The sequence below is a fragment of the Pan paniscus genome, chromosome 17 (assembly GCF_029289425.2).
Source record: "Pan paniscus chromosome 17, NHGRI_mPanPan1-v2.0_pri, whole genome shotgun sequence".
In the NCBI taxonomy this organism is placed as follows: Eukaryota; Metazoa; Chordata; class Mammalia; order Primates; family Hominidae; genus Pan; species Pan paniscus.
Window position 1 is genome coordinate 79587505 of NC_073266.2, and position 26297 is coordinate 79613801.

At 36.6% G+C, this 26297-nt stretch overlaps 1 protein-coding gene across 12 annotated transcripts in view; it reads right to left on the reverse strand.

The window, feature by feature from the left end:
* Positions 1 to 26297, reverse strand: part of PIGN (phosphatidylinositol glycan anchor biosynthesis class N) — a 141773-nt gene that overhangs the window by 20990 nt on the left and 94486 nt on the right. For 7 of the 12 annotated variants that reach the window (XM_055102516.1, XM_008952643.4, XM_055102513.2 and 4 more), the window contains 7 exons: positions 25187 to 25289; positions 23466 to 23552; positions 19932 to 19987; positions 19254 to 19329; positions 17396 to 17469; positions 9481 to 9523; positions 7377 to 7429 (listed from right to left, as the gene is read on the reverse strand). In XM_055102516.1, the coding sequence (XP_054958491.1) occupies positions 7377 to 7429; positions 9481 to 9523; positions 17396 to 17469; positions 19254 to 19329; positions 19932 to 19987; positions 23466 to 23552; positions 25187 to 25289 (492 nt within the window). Of the gene's footprint in view, positions 1 to 5148; positions 5266 to 7376; positions 7430 to 9480; positions 9524 to 17395; positions 17470 to 19253; positions 19330 to 19931; positions 19988 to 23465; positions 23553 to 25186; positions 25290 to 26297 lie in introns of all 12 variants that reach the window. The other 5 variants (XM_034943903.3, XM_034943902.3, XM_055102510.2 and 2 more) reach the window with 2 other exon arrangements.

Genomic DNA, 26297 nt, shown 5'->3' on the forward strand with positions numbered 1-26297 from the left:
GGTAGAGAAAGGAAAGAGAAGTTGTTCTGGGAATACTCTGCCAATCAAGTTTTAGATGAAAGACTGAAGGTGACAGAAACGAAACAGGGAAAAGAGTGCTGAACAGAATGGAACCCATGATGAACTAACAAGAGAATGGATTATTCAGTTGAGAAAAACTGAATAAGGGGCAGGATGAATATAATTAAAAAGACAGGCTTGGCCGGGCGTGGTGGCTCACGCCTGTAATCCCAGCACTTTGGGAGGCCGAGGCGGGCGGATCACAAGGTCAGAATATCGAGACCATCCTGGCTAAGATGGTGAAACCCCATCTCTACTAAAAATACAAAAAATTAGCCGGGCGAGGTGGTGGGCGCCTGTAGTCCCAGCTACTCGGGAGGCTGAGGCAGGAGAATGGTGTGAACCCGGGAGACAGAGCTTGTGAGCCGAGATCGCGCCAATGCACTCCAGCCTGGGTGACAGAGCGAGACTCCGTCTCCAAAAAAAAAAATAAATAAATAAAAGACAGGCTTATGTTGTTGCTCAGTAAGTGGTTGTTGAATGAAAGCATGAAAGACTAAGTATGTTAGTAAGTAGGAAAAAGATAATGAATTCAGGATTCCAGGGCTGAAATCTCCTCTATTTCAGTCCCAGGCATCAAGGTAAGCAAAGGGGATGCTGCAGCCAAGGAAAATTTCTGTTCAGGGGCCTGCTTCTGGGTATCTCGTTTCATCACTACTTCCCTGATTTTGCCCCATTCTCTGTAGCCCTAGCAAAAGCCCTTTTGGGTCTTACTCAAAGCTTTAGTTTTGGCAGCCTAATACTCCCACAGGCTTTCTTTAACCATAGCTTTTAACTTGCTAACAATAGTCTTCATGTCACAAGGCTTTCCTTTTAATTACTAATGTGACATTTACTACTTGTTTCTGTCTTCTGACATAAATAACAAATCACTTTTTCAACTGTGCAGTTTGGCAGCATGCACAAAACAGGCAGTGACTGAGCAGCCTGCACACCCCATGGCAGCTTCCCCATTCACAAGTGCATCCTTTAAGATCAGCTCAACCACTGATCGACTCTGTGACATGAGCAAGTCCCAATCTCCTTGGGGCCACAGTGTCCTCATCTGTAAAATGGAGATGGTAAAATTATCTACTGTGAACGATAGTAACTACTTTACAGTGTTACGAGGAAAATCACATGAAATAATGTAGAAGATAATGTAAATAGAGTAGCACAGTAGAAGTGTTGGTTATTTTTGGTAGATGTGTGACCAGGGGCAATCCTTTGACTGACATCCTGGGCCTCCTACTCAAGTTTGAGCTTCTATCTTACTTTGTCTTTTATCTAATAGAGAGGACTCTGTGGTCTCTGAACAGCCTTTATCACATCTTTCAGGACTCCGATCTCAGATAAACAACTGTTGGGTATGTGGACTCTGTGTAGCAATGCACAGCCTTGCTGTGACCTTGTGGGAGGCTCTCTGCCTCTACTCTGCTCTGTGAATGAGTTAACTCCATTTGGGCCCCACATAATGCCTTCAAAATCCTTCTTTGACAGAGAGTAATTAAACTGATTTAACTAGGGACATTCACTCCTTCTAATTATAATATTCCTCATGCTCATTAGTAAAATAAATGAAAATAAAATCTCCCTCAAAGGGAGGTGTGAGAGTATTCCCATGCAAATACTACTCTGTTTCTCCTCCCCTTTCTAATTAAACTTGAAAGAGTGGTCTGTACTTAGAACTCTACTTCCTGACCTCCAATTCTACTTATGCATTTTTCTCTTTAGCTTTTATCAGTCATACATGCAAGTACTAGAAGAGCAAAATAATGGAGAAAGATTTATAATGAAAAGCAACAATCTTTCATTCCTTCTTATTCACTTTTTACAGCAACCACTCTAACTACTTTTCTTTTTAGATCTTCTGGTGGTTACCCCCCCTAATATGACTTATTACCTTTATGTTGTTGTTTATGCATGCACCCATTTGAAACAAAGTCCCTCCTACTAACCAGAATTTAATCTACGCATACTAGGCTCCACTCATTTCAACTTTTAGTTTTTCTATTTTTCCTTATGAATCAACTTTGAGGTATAATTTACATGTGAGAAAATGGAACCATTTTAAATGTCCAGTTAGCCGATTATTGACAAATGCTACACCCATGTAACTAAAAACAACTTCAATATATAGAACATTTCTGTCACCCTAAAAGTTCCTACAGGCCCTTTTGTGGTCAATCATACCCCATCTGCCAGCCCCAAACAACCAGTGGTCAACTTTCTGTGACTATAGTTTTGCCTGCTCTAGAATTTTATATAAATGGAGTACACTATATACTCTTACATATCTGGTTTCTTTAACTCTATAAAGTATCTGATAGTCATCCATGTAGTTGAGTTCATCACTTACTCATTTCTTTTTATAGGTAAGTAATATCCCATTGTATGGCTATAGCACAATTTGTTTACCCATTCATGTGCTGATGAACATTTGGGTTGTTTCAAGATTTTGGTTCTTATGAATATAGCTGCTATGAAAATTCCTGTACAAGTCTTTCAGCATACGTATGTTTTGCCTTCTCTTGGGTACCTAGGCATGGAATTGCTGGGTCAGAGGTAGTGTGTATTTCACTTTTTAAGAAAGTGTCTTTTCCCTCTAGGTCTCACTCACGAATAGGAAGGCCACCAGTAAGTTCTATGCATGTAATAAGAATTGCTGTGTCGTGTTTTAGGATGAGCAGGAGGGATGCCTGTCTCTGTCCTTTGTTAGGAGGAGGCTACACATGCTAGAATGGAGAACAGCCTTACTAAAGTGGAGGCACATATATCATAGCAATGAAATTCCTCCCAGGTCTTTGTTTGTTTATTTTTTTTTTGGTCTCTTTAGAGGTGTCTTCTGGTTTTCTACTTGGAATAAAATGCCTGTAGCACTTTCTCCATGGGGATGAAGGAAGGAGACGGGCTATGGAGAGCCTGTTGATACCATCATTTGGTAGGCAGATATCCAATTAATCTCCTGCTTCCCTTCCTCACTCCTCCTTCCACATTACTGTCTGACTGAGTCTGAGGTCCCTGGACCTCCTTTCCCTTTGTCATACCTGTCTGTAGTTTCTCAGCTGCTGTTTCCTCCCTCTGGTTACCTATCTTCTAGAAATTTGTTGAACTCAAATTTGCTGAACTCAAATTTGCTAATAGTCCTTCTCCCACTCTTTTCATTTTGCTAAGTTTGTTTATTTTTATTGGGGTCTTGGTAGAAAAAAGAAAAATGTTTATCTTTGGTCTGCAGTCCTCACCTGGAAATTGGTGGATCTGATTCAGCACAGCAATCTAGCACCAGATCCTACCCCTGAAACTTCTCCAGCCAAGCTCAACAACGTCCTCTGCCACTTAAACCAAGGCATACCTTTATGTTTTCACTTACACTCTGTCATATCTGAGACTGCATGACCTCTCTCCTGCCTGAAATGCTCGCTTGATTTTCACAATACTGCTCTCTCTAGATTTTCTCCTGCCTTCTGGCCACTTCTTTCAGCCTTGTTTCCACACTTCTTGTTCTCTGCTCTTCACCTTCTCTCACTCTACACATTCTCCCTAGTTCTTGTGACCCAATGTACTCTTGTAAGCCCCACACTTGCAGTGTTCAGACAGCTTCTGTTCTGAAAAGCCTTCCCTAAGCTACAAGACTCAGAGAGACACCCTAAGTGTCCCCACAGTACAAGAGAGACTACTCTAAAATTTCTCACACTGCATCATATGGCCTGCTCACGGATCTGCTTCCTCCTCCAGCCTTATGCTTCCTGAAAGCCCAGAACTGTGAGTTTCTCATCCCCAGCAACTCTCCTAGCATACAGCTGGTGCTCAATAAATATTTGCTGGATTGAATTGAGATCATGGATATGAAAAAGTGCTTTATGTTTTATACATGTTATTACTGGTAATAACAGTAAACAATTTTTACTTTGAAGAAAAAACACGCCAGGTAAAGATAAACCTCAAGCTAATTAAAGAAAATCTAAAATTCTTAGTGCAATACAAATGAATGCCTGTTCATAAACTAATGATGCACATCTTCCTATGAAAACTGCATCTTCTTCATTCCTTGGCACCTGTTTAGAGTCAAACCAATTTAATTTCTCTCATCAAAACAGTCTCACTCCCAAGTTCACAGCAGCATTATTTACAATAAACAAAGGTGGAAACAACTCTAGTATCCATTGACAGATGAACAGGTGAACAATATGGCATATGCATATATACGTACAAAGAACTATCATTCAGCCTTTAAAAGGAACAAAATTCTGACACATGCTACAATATACATGAACCTTGACGATATTACACCAAGTGAAATAAGTCAGTTGCAAGAAAGACAAATACTGTATGATTTCATTTATATGAGATACCCAGAGTCATCAAATTCATAGAAACAAAGGTAGAATGGTGGTTGCCAGGGGTTGATGAGCGGGAGAATGGGGTGTGACTGATTAATGCATTCAGAGCTTGTTTTTCAAGATGGAAAGAGTTCTGGAGACAGATGGTGTGTGGTAATAGTTGCACAACCATGTGAATGTATACTTAATACCATTGAACTGTACACTTAAAAATTGTTATGATGACAAATTTCATTATGTGTAGTTTACCACAATTAAAAATAAAAGAAAAAGTCTCATAAACAAAATACTGTATTTTACCAGAATATTTTTGAAACAAAATTCTGACCAATGTCTAAAATGAAAATAATCAAATGGTAAAGAAAGGTATGCCAAATGCAAGAAGCACTATAAAGGACAAAAAAACAGAATTACAGAATGACAACAGTAACAATTGCTGACATTCACTGAAGCTTATTAGATGCCAGGCACTATGCTAAATACTTAAATGCTTTATATAAATTAATTCATTCAAAACGACTACAAGAGAAACAGGGGGCTTAGAGAGATTAAGTCACTTAGCAAAGGTTTCACAGCTCAAAAGTAGCAGAAATGAGATTCAAACCCAGGCGCTCTGGTTTAAAGCCCATGCTCTGGCCACTATCCGCCTGGACACTTTAGAATGAGAGGGCTGGGAAGCAGAAGGGGATATCTAAACTTTCCCTAAACTTTCAAGTATAAGAGACAAATGAAAACCAAATCAATTTTCTATGGAGTACCTTTTACGTACCAAGCACGTATGGCATGTAAGAGATTCAAATCCAGTCCTGGATCTGAGAGCATCCACAGTCTATTGGGAGAGGCAGATATGTACATAAATAACCAGGCAGTACATGCCAGGAGTTGCCTAAGAGGTATCAACAGAGGGAAGAGGATGTTTAACACATGGTGTCTCCTGCAAACCCATACAATTCCTGGCAACACAAAGTGATGAATGAATATTGACTAAATGAAATAAAATCAGCATACAAAAATGTATTCTGTCTCAGAATGCATTTGGAGAAGAAAAGGCAAAAGGGTCAATTTTGCTTTCTTCTTCTCAAAGAAAAGAAATTTAACAGGTTATGGCAATCATTGAAATTTAAATCACAATAAAAAGGAACCTGACTTTTTGTTCAGATTATACTTTATTTTTAATTAACTAATTAATTTTTTTTTTGAGATGGGATCTCACTCTGTGGCCCAGGCTGGAGTGCAGTGGCCCAGTCATGGCTCACTAAACTCTGACCTCCCAGGCTCAAGCACTTTTTCTGCCTTAGCCTCCTGAGTAGCTGAGACTACAGGCATGGGCCACTGCACTCGGGTAATTTTTTTTTTGCTTTTTGTAGAAACAGGGTCTCACTATGTTTCCCAGGCTGGTCTCAAACTCCTGGGCTCAAGCAATCCTCCCACCTCGGCCTCCCAAAGTGCTAGGATTACAGGCGTGGGCCACTGTTCCTGACCTCAAATTACACTTTAAATAGTTATCACATGTTAAAAGGTTACCATATTAAAGATTCTAAGAGGCAGATAATGATCACATGAAATTTAAACCACCATATAAAATTCATGCTGCAACCGGAACAACCTCATTTTTCTAAACAGAGATGAGAGATTAAGAAAACACACTAGGACTCTGGAATGATCAACTTTGAAACCGCGGATTCAAGCAGTTTATCTTGCATCTTCTGCTGCCCTTTAGTTCTCTCTAGACTTAACATCTATCATCCTCCCCACAGCATTCCATGTAAACATTTGCTAATGTGCTAATGCCAAGAATTGGAAAGATGTCTCATTTCCAGGGGCTTAAAATAATTGCTACTTGCTGCGCTTACCTCAAAATCATACGGGCACCTTCTATACTAAGATACTAAGTTTTAATTTTTTTTTACTGCACTATTAAGAACTTCTGCGTGAGTGTAGTCATGCGCCACATAATGATGTTTTAGTCAACAATGGACTGCATATACACGGTGGTCCCATAAGATGATAACAGACCTAGTGATAGCGCAGTGTCTTTGCAGCACAAAGCATTACTCTCGCTTGTTTGTGGTGATGCTGGTGTGAACAAACCTACTGCACTGCCAGTCCTATAAAAGTCTGGCACACACAATTATGTACAGTACATAATATCTGATAATGACAATAAACAACTGTTACCAGTATCTACATTTACTATACCATATTTTTCATCGTTTTTTAGACTGTACTCCTTTTCCATATATATATATATATTTAACTGTAAAATATCCTCAGGCAGGTCCTTCAGGAGGTATTCTAGAAAGCACTGTTGTCATAGATGACAGCTCCATGCATGTTATTGCCTGTGAACACCTTCCAGTGGGACAAGATGTGGAGATAAAAATCCTGACCCTCTGTAGGCCTAGGTGAATGTGTGTGTGTGTATCTTAGTTTTTATCAAAAAAGTTTAAAAAGTAAAAAAAAGTGATTTAAAAATATTAATTTTAAAATAGAAAAGAGCTTAGAGAATAGGGATATAAAGAAAGAAAAGGTTTTTGTATAGCTATATAATGTGTTTGTGTGTTTAAGCTAAGTGTTATTATAAAGTCAAAAAGTTAAGAACCTTATAAAGTAAAAAAGGTTACTGTAATAACTCACTGACTCACCCAGAACAACTTCCAGTCCTGCAAGCTCCATTCATGGTAAGTGTCCTAGATAGGTGTACCAGTTAAAAAATCTTTTACACTGAATTTTTTACTATAACTTTTCTATGTGTAGATACATAAATACTTACCATTGGGTTACAATTGCCTACAGTATTCAGTATGATAACATGCTGTACAGGTTTATAGTCTAGGAGCAATAGGCTGTACCATATCCTAGGTGTGTTGTAGGCTACACCATCTAGGTTTGTGTGAATATACTCTATGATGCTTGCACAGTGAAGAAATTGCCTAACAATATATTTCTCAGAACTTATCCCTGTTGTTAAGCAATGCATGACCATATATACTATACCTTGTCCCAATATCAAGCCAGCTGCCATAATCCTTGACCAAGAAGAAAAAATGCTGTAAAAAAAAAAAAGGCTTAATGAAAAACAAAGCTATTTAGATTCAGTCTAAAAACAAAGCTATTTTAGGACTGTATGTTTCAGATTTCTGACTCTAAGAATCACTATCTGACTGTAATCAACAAGAATATGTCATTTACTGAAACTTTTGCTTGGATTAGAATTAGCAGTAGTCTAAAATCCAGAAATAGAATTATCAATCAAATGAACACAAAAGTGACATTTCTGAATAATTAGAAATAAAGAAGAACAAGCCAACATCAATAAAAAAAACTAGATAATACTAAAGATGTCAGTGGAAAGAAGCCACGTCATCCATCTACCAACAAATATTTACTGTACTGACTACCTACTGTGTGCCGATCACTGTCTTAGGTGCTGGAGATAAACTCCTCCTCACAAGGCATAGGCTGTAGTAAATAATTCCGTCAAATTATCAGGGGTGTGTGTGTGTGTGTGTGTGTGTGTAAGGGGGGGATGGAGGGAGTGTTATCATTGGAAAATATAGGCAATTATCGAAACAGAGGAAGGGGTTCATACCCTGATTAGAATGGAAGGGAAGGCTTCCCATTGCAAGGTGAAATCTAAGTAAAAAGTAGGAGTCACATGAAAGGAGGTTTGGAGAGAAAGAAGTTTCTGGCAGAGGGAATAGCCTATATATACATCAAGAGTCCAGAGAGAGCTTGGTAGTGTCAAAGGGAGGATGGTGTAGAGAAAACAAGGATGGAGAGGTAAGAGAAGATGTCAATCAAGTGAGCAGAAGTTATATCACAAATGGCTGTTCAAGTCAATTTATGCAATCTTTTTTATATAAAATTAATCAGAATTTCAATCCTCTTCTATTAATATGTCTGTTTGTCACTTTGCACAAAACTGAAAGCTGATTTGCTCTCACATTATGTGTGGTCAGTTTCAGAAATACAATGAATAATGGTTCACCACCACACAAAAGTACTCTCATCTAAACCGAGTGACTAGGAATCTGATTTGGGAAGCTACCCTTATTAGTATTCCTAGTTACTTCTGGCATGGGATGTTATATGGTGACAAATTAACCTTACCCAAAAAGACCGCTGGTGTTCATTCTCAGCTACTGGGAGGCAATTTCTGGGCCCTTGGAATGTCATGGAATGTCATGCCTCATAGAAGGTTCTGCCTGAGGGCTTGGCCACTGGACAGTCTAATAATGTGATATATGATGAGGGCTTTGGGCCATATTACCAGCTGTATCCCCAGAAGGGATTAAAGGTCAGCCAGGTAGGCAGTATGTGATCAAGCCCCACTAAAAAGTCTGGACAACAAAGCTTAGGTAAGCCTGGTTGGCATTACTCCATGTGTACTGTCACACATCAATAGTGGGAGGGTAATGCTGTCCTGATTCCACAGGGAGAAACAGAAGCTTGGCATTTGGTGTCCTGGACGCTGCCCTATGCACTGGAATAAACTGTAACTGAATATAACAGCATTCAGTGAGTTCAGTGAATTCTAGTGAATTACTAAAGCTGAGGGTGGTCTTGGGAACTCCCCAAAGTTGTAGACATAAAATAGGTTCCTCTTTTTGTTAATGAGAGAGGCCTACCTACATACATCAGAACTCATTTATTGCAGCTACGTCTTGATTAACACCTTCCCAACAGAAAAGCTGTATTTCCTTTTTCCTTCCTTCCTTCCCTCCCCCTTTTCCTTTCATTTTTAATCTGAGAGAAGGGTTAAAAATCAACATTTCAATAGAAAAATGATGTATTATCTAAATTTAAAGTTAGCTTTTTCTGCTAATTTTCTTTGGAAGGTTCATTTCAGATACAAAGCAACATGGAAGACGAGGTATGACAAATTCAAATAAATCAAGTAGTAAGACTTTTGACACCTGAAGAAGAGCACACATCCTGCATAACTAATATAAAAGAACATAATTTATTGTATAAATTATGCCAGCACTTACAACTCAACATCTAAAGATTTCACGTACCAAAATGCATTCATATTTCTTTATTAAATTAACCCAGGACTCTTAATCTAATTTATATGGACTACCCAGTAATGCCTTACCAAAGCCATAATGTCTGATATGACGAGAACAATGAGAAAAAGGCTGGAAAAAAAAAGAAGGAAAAATTACATCTAATACAACAGGTGCATTTTTCAAGCTCATTAAAATCCAAGTGAGACTAGGCAAATAACCTAGTATTGTTGGTATTTTTGCTTCTGAAAATACAACTTTCAAAGGTTCTTTTCATATTATCATGGGTGACCATACCATAGAGATGAGCTGGACTGTAAAATGTGTTATTAAGTGCTCTGAACATTTATTTCAGTAAAATGAAAGGGACATACATTATGATTTTCAAAACTAAACTTTTGAGGTAATTGTTAACTAATATGCAATTTCAAGAAATAATACAGAGGGATCCTCTGTACCCTTTACCCAGTTTCCCCCAGTGGGAAGATCTTGTAAAACCATAGTATAATATCCCAAGGAGGACAATGACACTGATACTGTCAAGGTAAGGAGTGTTCCCATCAGCACAAAGATCTCTCATGATGCCCTTTTATAGCCACATCTGTCCTCCCCTCACCATCCCTCTGCCTAATCCCTCACCCCTGAGAGCCACTAATCTGTCTCCCATTTCTATAATTTTGTCATTTTAAGAGTGTTTTATGAGTAGAATCACATACATAACAAGTTGAACAATTTATATAACACTTTGTTACCTTTTGTAACCTTCTGGGATTGGCTTTTCTCACTTAGAATAATTTTCTCAAGAATCATCCAAGGTGCTGTATCAATGGGTCATTTACTTTTATGGCTGAATAGTACTCCATCATATGGATATACAATGGTTTACTTAACCATTCAAGCACCAAAGGACAACAAGGGTTGTTTCTACTTGTGGCTATTGTTCCAGTTTGTGGCTCTTACAAATAAAGCTTTTATAAACATTTGTGTCTAATTTTTTGTGTAAACCTTTCATTTCTCTAGGAAAATACATCAAGAGTGCAATTGCTAGGTCATACAACAGTAGCATGTTTAGTTTCATAAGAAACTGTAAAACTCTTTTCAGAGTGGTTGTACCATGTTACATTTCCACTAGCAATGCATGAGAGCAATTTCCTTACATCCTCAACAGCATTTGGTGATGCCACTATTTGTTTTTAACTATTCTGATAAACTGTTCTGGTAAGTGTGTAATGATATTTCATTGTTGATTTTTTTTTTCTTTTTTGAGATGGAGTCTCGCTCCGTCGCCCAGGCTGGAGTGCAGTGGTACAATCTTGGCTCGCTGCAACCTCCGCCTCCCGGGTTCAAGCGATTCTCCTGCCTCAGTCTCCCAAGTAGCTGGGACTACAGGCACCCGCCACGACGCCCGGATAATTTTTGTATTTTTAGTAGAGACGGGGTTACACCATGTTGGTCAGGCTAGTCTTGTACTCCTGACCTCGTATCCGCCCGCCTCGGCCTCCCAAAGTGCTGGGATTACAGGCATGAGCCACCACGCCCAGCCCATTGTGGTTTTACATGCATTCCTTTAATGGCTAATAATGCTGAACAACTTTTCATTGTCTTATTTGCCATCTGTATATCTTCTTCAGGTGTTTTGCTCACTTTCTAATTAAATTTTTTTTTACTGTTGAGTTTTGTGCATTCTTTTTATATTCTAGATACTAGTCTTTTGTCAGATAACCTGGTTTGTAAATATTTTCTCCCAGTATGTAACCTATGTTCTCTTCCTCTTACTAGAGTCTTTCACAGAGCAAAAACTTTTAATTCTGAAGAAGTCCAGTTTATCAATTTTTCCTTTTATGGGTTACAATTTTGATGTCAAGCCTAACTCTTCGCCTAACCCAAATCCCAAGGATTTGCTCTATTTTTTTCCTAGAAGTTTAAATCTGTGGTCCATTTTGAGTTAATTTTTGAATAAAGTGTGAGGTTTTGGTAGAGGTTTGTGACTTCTTTTTAATAAATAATTGTTTTTCTAACCATAGGTTTGAAATAAAGACATGTAACTCAATAATTCACATATGCAGATATATACCACAAGTCAGACTGATCATATCTTACTGAAGTATAATTCCATTCAGACACATAATAAAGTGTGTTAATCTGATTAAGAGTTTGTAGAGAATGCAATGGTCATCCAGTACAACCTTCTACCTAAAGCATGAATTCCCAAAGTATCAGTCCCAATAAAAGCATTGTCTAGCACTAGTTTTAGTGGTTGCAGCAACAGAATCCACTCAATTTTCAGCAGCTCCAATTACTGCAGAGTTCTTTCTTCTGTGAATCAAAGCACAACAAATATTCTACCCTATGGACCCAGTTCTTCTGGAATAGAAAAATAATAAATACAATTCAAAAGAGCTTTAGAATGAGTGCGGTGGCTCACACCTGTAATCCCAGCATTTTAGGAGGCCGAGGTGGGTGAATTGCTTGAGGCCAGGAGTTCAAGACCAGCCTGGCCAACATGGCGAAAACCTGGCTCTACTAAAAATAGAAAAATTAGGCAGGTGTGGTGGCACATGCCTGTAAGCCCAGCTACTCGGGAGGCTGAGGCACGAGAATCGATTGAACCTGGGAGGTGGAGGTTGCAATGAGATCACACCACTGCACTCCAGCCTGGGTGACAGAGTGAGACTCTGCCTCAAAACAAACAAACAAACAAACAAACAAAACCTTTAAAAAACCTTTACATACCTTTTTTAAAAAGTTTTGATTTTTTAGAAATATTTTTATTTTTCTAAAGATAATTATATTACTGTGTGACACAGATGATATTCTGGGATCCTTCTGAAGTTAAGACACATCTGATTAAGTTATTTATTGTCTTCTCAGCCTCAGTTTCCTTATCTATAAAATGGTTGTAATAACATCTATATTTCCTAGTATCATTGGAAAAATTAAGTCAGGTAATATGTGGAAAGTACCTAATACAGTGCCTGACATATGGTATCTGCCTAGTAAATATCGGTTTCATTCTCACTCCTTAAACAAAAGCTTTAAATGAAATTAAAGATATAATCTCTCCCCTTATGGAGTTCACAAGGTGTGTATTAGCTAGGGTTGCCATAACAAAGTACCACAGATTGAGCGGCTTAAACAATATAAATTTCCTCATAGTTCTGGAGGCTGGAAGTCCAAGATCGTGTGTTAGCAGCGTCGGTTTTATTTGAGGTCTCTTTCCTTAGCTTGTAAATGGCCATATTCTCCCTTAGGTTCACATGTTATCTCTTCTGTGTTTGACTGTGTCTTAATCTTTTCCTCTTATAAGGACATCAGTCATATTGGACTAGGGCCCACCCATATCACCTCATTTTAGTTACCTATTGAAAGGCCCTGTCTCCAAATTTAGTCATATTCTGAGGTACTTGGGGGTCAGGACTTCAACATAAGAATTTTAGGGGACACAAATCAGCCTCTAACTGGGTGTGAAACAGAAAAGTAAGAAACAATTTTATCAGCCACAGTCTGAGTTACCTAACTTAGCCAGAAATTTGAGGGTGGAAGGATTCTGGAGAGTGGAGCAGTTGGGTAAAAAAGGTTTAACAGAGAATACGATCCCTGAACTAAGTCTTAATTAAAAGGAAGGAAAATGATTTTCCAGAGCAAATCTTCATATTCTCGAACCATTCTGTGGAAACTGAAGAACCCAGAAGTAAGCCTGCTCAAGGTCACACAGCTAGTAACAGTAAGTCATAGACTTCTAACAGCAAGTCTGGCCCCACAGCCTGTGCTCCTAACCATTACGCACACTGCCTCCCTATGGCTCTACTGACTCTCAGAGGCCTTCAGCATCTTCACCACGTTCCTTTGAATGTGTCCCCGGTTCCCTCGTTTATTCATATGTTGCTCAAATGCGAAGGCATAAATGTAATACACTATTCAATATTCATGGTGATCTAATTTTAAGAAGGATAGGGTTATCATTCCCTTGCTCTAAATACAATAATTTTATTGAAGTCAGGTTAGTTATATGGTATTATTTGATCTCCAAGATGTTTTGAAGCTACTGTGTACCTAGATCCTATGAGTTTCCTCGTAAATACTTTTTTATTCAAGAGATAAATACCTGCTATTGAGCTTTTATCCAATTGGTAATAAATATTACTTATCATCCCCACTGAGCCACTGTGATTGTTCACTTGCAAAACCCTTCATTGATCTCCCTGCTCTTATTCTTGTCTTCCTGAAGTTATTATCCATGCAACAGACAGAACAGCCTTCAAAACCTACCAAAGGCTTCTTGCCACAACTGAATAATGGTGAAGTCCTATCTGTGGCCTAAACGGCCCCTTCTTTTCTGCCCCTGCCAACCTGTTCAACTTTATTTCCTACAATTCTTCTGCTAGCACACTCTGCTTAAGGCTACCTTTCTTGCTGTTCTCCAAATACACCAAGCATGTTTTCAACTCATGCCCTTTGTATGTTTCACTCCCTCCACCTGAATGAACCATAAAACTATGTGAGTAAAGACCATATTAAGGTTTTTGCATAAATTGCTTCTCCTAAGAGAAGTCTCCCTGAATCACTTCATTTTTTCCCCTGACATTTAACACTACTTGAAATTTTGTTATTACAAGCATTTTATTTTCTTTGTCTCCCCAGGTAGACAGTAAGCTCTGATCACGAAATGTATCACCAGTGGCTAGTACAGTGCCCGGTATATGATACAAACTCAAACCCTATGTGCTGAATGAATAGTAGGAGCAATTAGCATAAAATAAAACTGAAAATGGCTAATGCCACACATTGTGAAATATGCTTTAGATTTAAGACTGACTTAAGAGCCTTTTCCTTTTGATTTCATAGAACACAAAAAATCTGACCCAGGAAAAATTAGACCTGGTAGAAACAACACCAAATAACATTGTAGAAGGCTAAAACCACACAGAATAAAATCTGTAACTAACAAAATAATGATGGAAGAAGCAAATCTTAACAATAACCAGATCTGTAATATCTGATCTAGGTGAATGAGACCTGGTAGATATGATAACTGTAGAAGAAAAAAAAAAAAAACTCTGGCAGGAGCTGAAATCCATAGACTTTAAGATAAACAAAAACAAATAACACAAAAACTTTCTGAAAATTAATAAAAATAATTTTAATAAATTAAAAATCAAAATAGAAATACTTAGAAGTAATTTACTTCTATTTCATATAAAATTAATTTAAAAATTAAGCTGATTTAATAGAGTACCCACATAAAAACACTTTCCCAATAAAAGTTATTCAATATTATAATAATTCTGATTCAAATCTGGATTCCTACATATGTGAGCAAAACATTCTGGAGATAAAAATATCCATCAGAACAAAATGGTATATTCAAAATTAGAGTCAAAATATTTTCACTTCAATTAATAGAGGGCATGAGAAAACTAGCTTTTTGGCTGCTAGATCACATTGTTGACAACTGCTATTTCCAAGTTTTTGTGGTTTTTTTTCCCCCCAATCCCTGCCGTGTAGCCATGGCTCTTGTACAGTTGAGTATTTAATCAAACACAGAACTGAAAAATCATCCCTTTCAGATCTTATATGGTTGGTTGTTGAATACTTCTGTAATACTAAAACTTGTTTCTCTTTCTTAGCGGCCTTCTAATCTTCTCTCATGCTTTGCTGCATTCTGAAGGTGACAAAGGTCTTCATGGTCCATGTCATCTCAAACTGTGAAATGAACTGGCCACAATTGTGACACTTTTGGCAGGTTGTTTCACACCCCCACACCTTCCTTTTCCCTAACGACCTTCCAGTTTAAAATGAATGTGTGCCAGACAGAGTTCTGGCCATAGAGACATAGTCAGAAATCTGCTACATGGGGCCTTTGGGAAAGACACTGCTACCCTGACAGAAAAGGAGAATCAGCTGACATATCTCCTTGCCTTTTTCCTCATTAGTCCTTTTCCCTTGTTCCTGTCTGGATGGCAGATGAGATACGATGGCAGATGGAGGCATGATGAGAAAAACACGAGGGTAAAAGCAACAATCTAAGAATCTACCATTCTTAGGAATGCAGAAAAGCAGGGTTGCTGATGGCATCACAGAGTTATGGGCTGCCAACCTCCAGACTCCATGTGACGTGAGGACATAAATCTCTATTTCTCTGAGCTACTGTTAGTTAGATTTTCATTGCTTACATCCATAAGCATTCTTAACAGATAAACTATCAGGTAATCTTCATGCACAGCTACTACCTTTTTGTGGTCTCTACCCAAAATTTACAAGGTTTTGTTGATGAACCCAATTATTAACACTGAGACACTAGATAAATTATTAATAATTAGAAAAGTAAATTTTAAGTTATGCAAAAAAAACAATGTTAATACAACTTTTCTACTTCACTTTTGTTCAATACACATTTTAAGGAGTGAGTCGGAAGAGAAGCAGAATCATTTCACTGGTTTGTTATACTGAACTCGTCCTTGGCATTATAGATCTAATAAACAAGTAAGTCATTAGTATATATCTCCACCCCCATCTTAACTGTAGGCTTCCAACAGTTGTAAGAAAATGATTAGCAATATAAATAGTAAGACTGTTAAAAGGTGAACAGAAAGGAGAGATGACATCAGTGATTATTTGGTAAGCAGTATGGCAGTAAGGGTGGCTGGACTTCAGCTTGTGTGATGGATTAAATAAAGAAAATAGGATGAGAAGCTGGTTTGCAATAGGAAGAAAAGGCATTGCTGGCTTCAGTGTGTGACATTAAATTTGATGAGTCAGTGTGATATCCAGGAAGAAATGTCAGTGACTTCTGAGTTTAAAGGTCAAAAGAGACCTTTCTGAGCCACCTTAGCCTCAGTTCTCTCCTGTTGTGTTTTGTTTTTCATTGCACTAGTTTCCAGATAGCATTACTATAGACACGCACAAATATAAGAATACATACACACATACACTTTGATGAGCCTTCTATTTCTCATTCCACATGTCCCCAGCTCTTCTTATTTAAACCTTAATTAAAATCCCTTCTAAAAATCTTACCCACCAACAAAGATGCAGGAAAGTACATGTCATTCACCAGTTTTTATTGCATCTAAGTAAATATCTCTTATGTGATATTGACAAGGCATAAATACTTTCAATATTAAATTCATGTAAATATCCTGCAAAAATATACTAAAACTAGAAATGAGATTTCTAGTATTCTTAAGCAGTGGAAGAAAAACTTTTTTCATTATGGCATATCCATAATACTATGCTAAACCCAGTTCTAGCTTATACTCATCAAGAACAACATGCAAATTTATGCTAATATTAGTTATTTCTTTCAGCATTGAATATGCTAGCTTGATTCAAGAATAACAAAACTGCTAAGCTTCATATTTATATCAAGTATTTTACAGAGTCCCTGTGCTGATGAGGCAATTTTATTGGTTAAAAAAAGCAAATAGTTGAGTTGACAGCTTTTCTTCCACAGTCTTGATTGCTTAAGACGGACTGCTCCAGAAATTCCTCAAAACTCAGAAAGAATACTTCCTACTCCATTTGTCAAATGTATAGAAATCATGACAGAGAAACTGAGTATATTTTTGACATTTAGAAAAGTTAATTTTAAGTCATGGAAAATGAAATAATGTTAACATATTTATATAACATATTTAAGAAATAAACCAAAATAAAAGTTAGAGTATCTTTTGCTTTTTGTAGGAACAGTTATAACAAGTAATTAACTACAATAATTTAACATTTATGTTTTACTGTTTTCTAGGGAGGTTCTTCACTAGCTTGAATAATATTCTAATAACATTTTATTGCTGAGAAAGCAAGCTTGTCTGCTAGAGGCCCTAATCAACTAATTTCCTCTAATGACAAGCAACACTGACTAAATGGGTGAACATTTTCTCATTTTTGTAATAAACAATCTATGTTACAGTGTCTTAATAGCAATCATATGAAATGTCTTCGAAAGTTTACTCTCATCTCCTAAAAATAGGCAAATCAAATGTTTCTTAAACTAATTCATCTTACCTTTTTGACGATAACTGAGTAGTCAACTGAACTGCTTCAAAAGCACACATAACAAGAACAAAGGGGATTAAAATCTGTAAAAGAACAATAAATGATGCCAGGAATAACTGAAGCATCTGAAACACTTTTTGAAAAAAATACTATTTCTGCTTACAGAAATATTTTCAATTTCTCAAGTAACTTTTATATATACTAGTGAAGAGCAAACACTGAAATAAAAGCATGATACCAATGGCACATAGAACAGTGATGAAACTGACTTAAAAACCTACATTAATAAGCCATACAATGTAAAAGACAGCAAACATCAATACATATTCCAAATAAAAGCCTATTACAAATTTTGTTCCATTTAATGTATTCTAATAATTAACCACAATGTTCAAAAGATTCCAAGAGAGTGTGAAAAGCACAGAATGCCCAAATCAAATAAATTATATAACCTGATAATTTGATTCACAGATCCTTAAACCCATCTGGTTATTTAAAACTATAACATATAAACATGATTCAGCTTCTTAATCTTTGCCTTTTTTAAAAAAAAATACATTTATTTATGATTATAAAATTCACACTCATTATAACAAATATGAAAAAATTTCTAAAACATTTGAAATAAAGCTATAGTAAAATTTATGCTGGTTGAAAATCCATAATCCAGGGCTAATACTGTTAATATCTTGAGGTATTGCTTTCCAATTATCAATTTTGAAAAATATATATAACTTGATGTTTCAAAAAAGGGGGAGATATGGAAAATAAATGATGTTCAAGACAGCATACAGTTCTTTTTCAAGCGAAGGACATATGAATAAAACAGAATTCAGCAGGGCCCTCACTTCTAGACACATCAGTCAACAAAAGTCACCAAGTGTATTATGTCATTAAAGCTTACTGCATTGTGCTGGAGATTAAGAACCTAGCATTCTAATTTGAGCTTTGTCTTTCTTGCTTGCTTGCTTGCTTGCTTGCTTGATTGTTTTTAATTAAAGGCCCATGGTCTTTAATAAACTGGGAAAAAAACCATTTAAAAAATGTGAATGAAAATTAAGGAAATAGCAACATGTTTTAAAATAACTCAGTAGGGAACAGGATGTGAGAAACTGAACATCTTTTTAACACTTCTTAAATTTCCATTTGTATTAGTGTAATAACAAACAGTAGACATTAATCCTATTAAGATGACACCTTTAACCATTTTTATTTATAAATCTGAACATTAGGTAATCGGATTTTAGGCAAGAATCAGTTTACTTTATTTAAACAAATATATACTAAGTAAAATGTGTCAGGCATTATGGTAAAGGGAATAAAACAAGCATAATGACCTTAGAGAAGAAGAACATGAATTACATTCTAATGAAGAATCTGAACCCCTGGAAAGCTGAAAATGGTCATTATCTTTGTATTGTCAGCACCCAGCTAGTATCTGGCACATTACTAAATATAGCAGAAAATGACACATTTGTTGAATGAATTGATCAATTCCAGGTACATGGCTTATGAGAAAAGATTATGGTGGCAATCCCATGGGTAGAGAACATGGGTTCAGGGAACCTTATACTCTTTAGCAGCACTGCAGTTTGATCCATAGCTTCCCACAGGCTTTAATCACATCTGATAAGATCCTCTCAAATTAACAGTTGAATCCCTACTCTTTTGAAGTCAAATGCACTTATGAGTAAAGCAAAAAGATTAACTGTGGTTTGGAGTAAGGGATAGAGGGTCTCACCTCCAGTTTAGCAGTGCCAACTCTGAAAGGATATCTTCTTTCCATTGCTACTTAACTCTGTCTAAATGACTTTATAATCTTAATCGATCAATAGCTTAATACAAATAACAAAATAAGAAAACTAACCTTCCACATCATCAGGGCTCCCATCATAAAAGGACTGAACACAGTCAGAAAGCAATAGACAGAGGCAAGATCAAAGCTAGGGAATTATAACAAGGAAAAAGAATTTAGAATTCATTCTGTAACTTTAAAAGAATATTCTTCTAAAAAGATGTTTAAACTAATTCTCTGAAATCTACTTACTAAAACACAAGCAAACATCATATTATGAAGCCACTAAAATGAACGCAGTAGATCTGAATGTGCCAATACATACCAATCTCCAAAATATATCATTCAGTATAAAAAGCAAGGTGCAGGCTGGGTGCCGTGGCTCACGCCTGTAATCCCAGCACTTTGGCAGGCCAAGGCGGGTGGATCACCTGAGGTCAGCAGTTTGAGACCAGCCTGACCAACATAGTGAAACCCTGTCTCTACTAAAAATACAAAAATTAGCCAGGCATGGTGGTGGGCACCTGTAATCCCAGCTACTCGGGAGGCTGAGGCATGAGAATCGCTTGAACCTGGGAGGCAGAGGTTGCAATGAGCCGAGATCACACCACTGCCCTCCAGTCTAGGCAACAGAGTGAGACTTTGTCTCAAAAAGAAAAAAAAAAAATAAGGTACAGAACAAAAGGTATAGAAGTCCCAGGTTGCATTATTTTTTAGTTATATATATATGCCACTTTCATTTAAAATTACCTGTTAATAGAAGCTATATTTCCAGTTCCAAAAAATGCTGTCACTAAGAAGAAAACCTAAAGGGAGTCAAGGAAATGGCAAAACAACTCAGATTTCATACAAATTTCCTTTTCATTTAGAAAAGATATGCTAATTTTACCTTGAGAGTAATTTGCTCTTTTACTTGTACCATGAATTGTTTTCAATGAACATTCCATTATAACTCCTTGTGAATGCATTCTCAAACAGCCAGATTGAAGAGGCTGTGTACCAAGAATAATAAGGCCTGAGAGGTCATCCTCACTCAGTTCCTAGTAAGTTATTTTCCTCTTCCCTAACATGAGCAAGGTGGACCATATCTGTAGTGGGCTGCTAGTGATTTTTTCAAAAGAAAAACATGGATCTAGTGTATATCATAGATATTTTCAGCTGAAAGACACAGTTATAGTCTATATATGCTTGCCGTAAACCCACCACCTGCTAAGCACATGCTAGACCGCTTGAAAGGCTCAGGAAGAAACAAGATACCAGGTTTTAAAATAATTCAATAGAGAATGACACATGAGAAAATGCTGAACATCTTTTTGACATTTCTTAAACTTACATTTGTATTAGTAAAGCAATAAAACATTGATATTAATCTTAGTGTCCAAGAACTTACTGCTAGCAAAGCACTTAAAATGGTGCCTAGCCCACTGAAAGGGCTTGATAAGTGTTAGCTCTTTTATTACTATAGACACCCACAAAAAATGGTGAAGCAACACTGAAGAGGAAGTATGAATCACGACAATTTTCAGTGAAAAAGAGACATTTGAGTTGGTGAGCTGAGCCTTTAATGTATTCATGGATTCAGTGATTCAACGAATCATCTAAGCAACCAACGTTTATTGTCTAGTATATGTCAGAGACAGAGATAGGCACTAAGAATATAAACATAAATAAAATAGTCTCAAAATACTCAAATGGTGACTAAGATATGATGACAGAAATAGAGGAGAGACATTTTAAGGTAAAGAACAGTGAGAAAAAAATGACATCGCCAAGAAAGAGTAAAAAGGCTTGACAGATAGGAACTTAGACTTTATCGAAGGATATGGTGAAAGATGAAGCAAGAAATATAGACTGGTGGCATATTAATAAAAAGCCTGAACTGGGCCGGGTGTAGTGGCTCACGCCTGTAATCCCAGCACTTAGGGAGGCTAAGGCGGGCGGATCACGGGGTCAAGAGATCGAGACCATCCTGGCCAACATGGTGAAACCCTATCTCTACTAAAAATACAAAAATTAGCCAGTCCTGGTGGTACACGCCTATAGTCCCAGCTACTCAGGAGGCTGAGGCAGGAGAATCACTTGAACCCGGGAAGTGGAGGTTGCAGTGAGCCAAGATTGTGCCATTGCACTCCAGCCTAGTGACAGAGTAAGACTCCGTTTTCTGGTTTTTTTTTTTAAAAAAGCCTGAACTTTATTGTGGATACAGTGAAGAGTAGCAAATCTTTTAGGCTAGTGTTATAATCAAGAAACACCAGTGACTGTGTGATATTCAGATAAGGGAGACAAATAATTGGAGGCAGAAAATTTAAGTTGGGAGCCATTTCAGTAGTCCATGGCAGAGATAAGGAAATGTGAACTGATGCAGTGGGAATGAAGATCTAGAGTGAAGGGAGCCACAGGGACTTTAGAAGTGGACAAGGAGCAGTTAAATATGACAACAAGTTAGATGTCTTGGGGACTGGGAGTACGGTGATGCCATTAAATGAGATAAGGCCTGCCAGAGAGAGTGACTTTGAAGAGGAGTGGCAGTTGTTAGTCAGTTTGGGACACATATTTGGTGATGCCCAGCAGAATGTTAGACACGTGGTCCTTGAGGTCACGAAAGGGGTCAAGTTTGGAAAAACACATCTTAGAGTTGTTTGCATAGAAGTGTCTACCAAAGTTACAGAAAAATATGGCATAAACCAGGCACAATAAGAGAAGGTTAATGGTGGAGCATGGAGAAAAAAGTATGGCTGAAGATCAGGCAAAGGAAGTAATTATAGAGAAGAAGAATAGAAGTGATATACAAATCTTAGAAGAAAACTTGTACTGTGTACTGGATGTGAAGGGAAAAGAAAGAGAAAACATAGACTTGAATGTTAAAGTGTGGTCAGGTAAACTGAATAGATTTGAGTGATCAGGAAGCCCCTGCACACCACTGACAGTACAACTTCGGCAGAGACATATGACAAATACTGATAGAGCACTGCTACGTGCCAGGCATTGTTAGAGGTTTGCGGATATGGCATATACATGGAGAGAAAATAATGGCAGCAACTATAAATTTTTCTTTCAAAAAATTAAACAGAAAGGACAAGATGAAATTATAATTTAGGGAAATGCAAGGTTCAGTGGGTAAAGTGCTTTATTAGTATTAGCTGATTGGAAGAGAGAAAGAAAGCAAAACAGAGTAAAAGCAAGAGACAGAGAGGATGGAATATTTATTTTCTGTACCTGAGGTCTAGACTCTGCACCATAGTCAGCTCAGAGAAAATGCCTCCAATACTTACAAGCCATGTATCTGATAAGGGGTTAATATCCAAAACATACGAGGAACTCCTACAGCTAGCAAAAGTAAAATAGTCACACTTAAAAAAGAGAGTAGAATGATGGTTGCTGAGGGCTGAGAGGAGTGGGGAAAGGGGAAAGGTTGGTGAAAGTGTATGAAGTTTCAGTTGTGCAAGATGAATAAGGTCTGGAGATCAAATGTACAGCATGGTGACTATAGTCAGTAATATTGTATTGTATACTTGAAATGCACTAAGAGAGCTGATCTTAAGTGTTCTCACTGCAAAAACAGAAAGAAAGAAAAAGCAGTAAGTATGTGAGGCAATCGATATGATAATTAGCTTGATTGTGGTGATCATTTTACAATGTATACATATATCAAAACATCAAAATATACACCTTAAATATATACAATTTTTGTCAATTATACTTCAATAAAGCTGAATAAAATAAAATAAAGGAAATACATTCCTATGATTTCTTGCAGCTAGTCAGTCAGCCTTTCCAAACTAAGACTTTCCTCTGCCATACTGTCTTTCAAACTTCTGCTACTAACAACTTTCACAACATTGCCTCTGACGTGATCCAAAAACCTTTGTGAGACAGATGTTATGTAATGTGAGTTCAGAATAAAATGCACATAAAAAGATATGAACTCATAATTGTGGTTTCTTCCAGGATGTGAGAAATTTGATTGAAGTTGGGAGTTGAAAGACTTTGGCTTTAGCTCTAATGTTTTAATTTCTTAAAAACACATTTTTAAAAAACATATGTGACAAGGTACTAATGGCTAATATCTGAATAGCAGGAATATATATATACATACATATAATTATTTATACTTTTCTATAGTTCAAAAAAATTTTTAATGTTAATTACATGAAAAAACTACAGTTCAGGGAGGTTAAAGTACTTAACACCACTATTAAGTGATGGGCAGAAACACCTTCCACATCTTCTTACTCCATTAAGTGGGAGTTGCCGCTCTTAAACCAAAGTTTCCACAAAGGATACAAGGAAAAAGGCCCTACGGATGTCATCTAGATATAGCTGTCGAAACTGAGTTATATCAGTATTATAAGAGAACTGGATACTGGTGAGCTGTGAGATAATAAGAAAAATATTAATGCACAGTAACAGTTGGCTTATTTCTATATTTGAAGGCAAACTTACAATGGCTAAGTTACAATGTCTAGAAACATGCCCTGTGCTGACAAAAAAATAAAAAATAAACAATAAACAATAAATCTTTCCCTAGGGTTTAATTACACCTTAATAAAATGTGCCAAAAGGTAAAATATGTTACCAATAATATATAGAACACAGTTGTAGTGTTGCTATATGTGTAATAAAAGTGAGAATTGAGTTTTTTCTTATCTTATATAAATGCTTCATTTTAAAATCCCTATATAATTCTTCCCTTTTCAAAGACTAATTTCTCAGAGTGTCCTGATCATCTTAAACCTAGATATGGTATCATATTAAAAGACATGGTAAAATTAAATGTTTGTTTATTTGTCCCTCTATTAATTCTATTTGCAGAGAAATTTTCTTTCTATAAAAAAGCAACATATTCCTGTCTTTGGTAGAACAGAAAGCCACTCAATCCAACAAGGTGAGTGCACTCTTGCTTAATCACCCTCCACAAATAGAACACTAATGGGTGAGTTTAAAGGTAGACTTTCCCCACTCCTACTTCCCATGTAATTTTCTAGTAAGTTCTTGGGATGTTTTAATACTCTTTTCTAGAATGAAATACATTTGCTTTTAGTTAAAAACATAGAATTTAAAAAGTAACACAATAATCCTCAGCCTGACAAAATATTTAACATTAAGGCTAATCTCTGAGTATTTACATGAATCTGCTCAAAACTGCTTTTCATGTATTATTTTAATATTCAAGGACTAAAAGTTTAAAACCAGTAATTATTAAATATGCCTCAATAAAGTTTCTTCTTTATTGAAATTAATCATTCTGAATTATCAATAACAATCTACAAACTCAACTGGAGCCAGATAACGATGGATCAACTATAAAAGTATTTTCTGTAATATTCATTTTATCTGATCTTAGTAAAACTGCAAATATTCTATCACCAATTTCTCAGAATTACCATCAGCTCTAAATATAGACAAGAAACATCAATTTAACTCTGTAGCCCACCATGATAAAGGTATCCTTAAAAATTGGTTGGATTTTAGCCAACTCAAAGTATTATGTGTTGCATACACAATCTAAGATTTGGACTGAGGCCACAATCATTAAAGCAGCAGAATAAGCAATTTGGATTAGGATGACCAGAAAGTGAAAAACAACAATAGAAACTTAAATGTCACCTTATAATAAAATTCATAAATTGACTTGTGACAACATTAAAATTCTTCCAAGATAAATTGACGGAGGGAAAAATTGGATGTGAAATATGAAGAAAATAAGATAAAAAGCATTCTTTTCTCTATTCCTTCACTTATATTGACTTTTTTAAAATCAATGATCCTCAAGTAATCACTAAGAAAAGCCCAACCTGTACAACAACAAAATTGTGCTTTTCTGTGATAAGTAAAAAATCTTCCTTATCTATTATTAAGTTTAACTTAATTATTAATGCCAAACAACTAAAACTTTTAACACTAAAATTTTAAGTAGAAAGAATTTTTGAAATAACATTGCAACTTCCTTATAGGATAGAGACTAATAGTCTCAAATAAAAACAACAATGACTTTGACCAGCTACCTTTTGTTTACAGCAAACACCAGATTGTTGTAGAGTTTCTTGTTCTATGTTTATCCAGACAAACATCAAAAAAGACAACACTAGTGGAAAGAGAGCTTCATACCTAACAGGTGGGGAAAGGTAGAAATGAAAAGAAAAAAAACAGTAAAATAAGTAAAAATGCAAATTTACACTGAGGTCTTTCTCAAAATTAAAATAATTTGATAAAACTTCTAAGTCACAATATTACAAAACTTAAGAAGAAAGTAGGAAAGTAATATTTAAATTTTAACTCCAACATCATCTTTTTTGAGTGATGTGAAATCTTGAGATAATTATGTGTTTAAAATAATAGAAATATATAAAAGCCATTCATAAAGCAAATGACAGATATACATAAAAGAGAAAGAAGGCATGAAGACAAAGGTAAAAAGATAATTCTTGAGGTAAAATTATTAACATACATAGAAGAGGAAAAGGAACACTCTAAATTTTCAAAAAAATGGGCGCAACAAGAACACAAACACGAAAATTATGTTTGACCTTATTGATAACATATGGAAATGAAAACAATGGTGATATATCATATTTGCCAATATTAAAACAACAGTGTTGGCCAGGCATGGTGGCTCATGCCTGTAATCCCAGTACTTTGGCAGGCCGGAGCAGGCAGATCCCAAGGTCAGGAATCGAGACCAGTCTGGCCAGCATAGTGAAACCCTGTCTCTACTAAAAATACAAAAAATTAGCCGGGCGTGGTGGTGTGCGCCTGTAATCCCAGCTAACTCGGGAGGCTGAGGAAGGAGAATCACGTGAACCCGGGAGGCAGAGGTTGCAGTAAGCTGAGATCACGCCACTGCACTCCCATCCAGGTGACAGTGTGAGATTCTGTCTCAAAAACAAAACAGTGTTGACAAGAATGCGATGAAAAAGGAACTCTCATATGCTCTCTATAGGAATATACACTTTCTGGAAGACCATCTGATACTATGTATTAAGAATCTCAAAAATATTCATATACTATAATGCAATAAGGCCATTTCTAAAAATTTACCCTGAGAAAATAAGCAGACATGTGCTACAATTTCCATTATAAAGATATCTGTTGTAATATTGTTTACAGAAGGGGGAA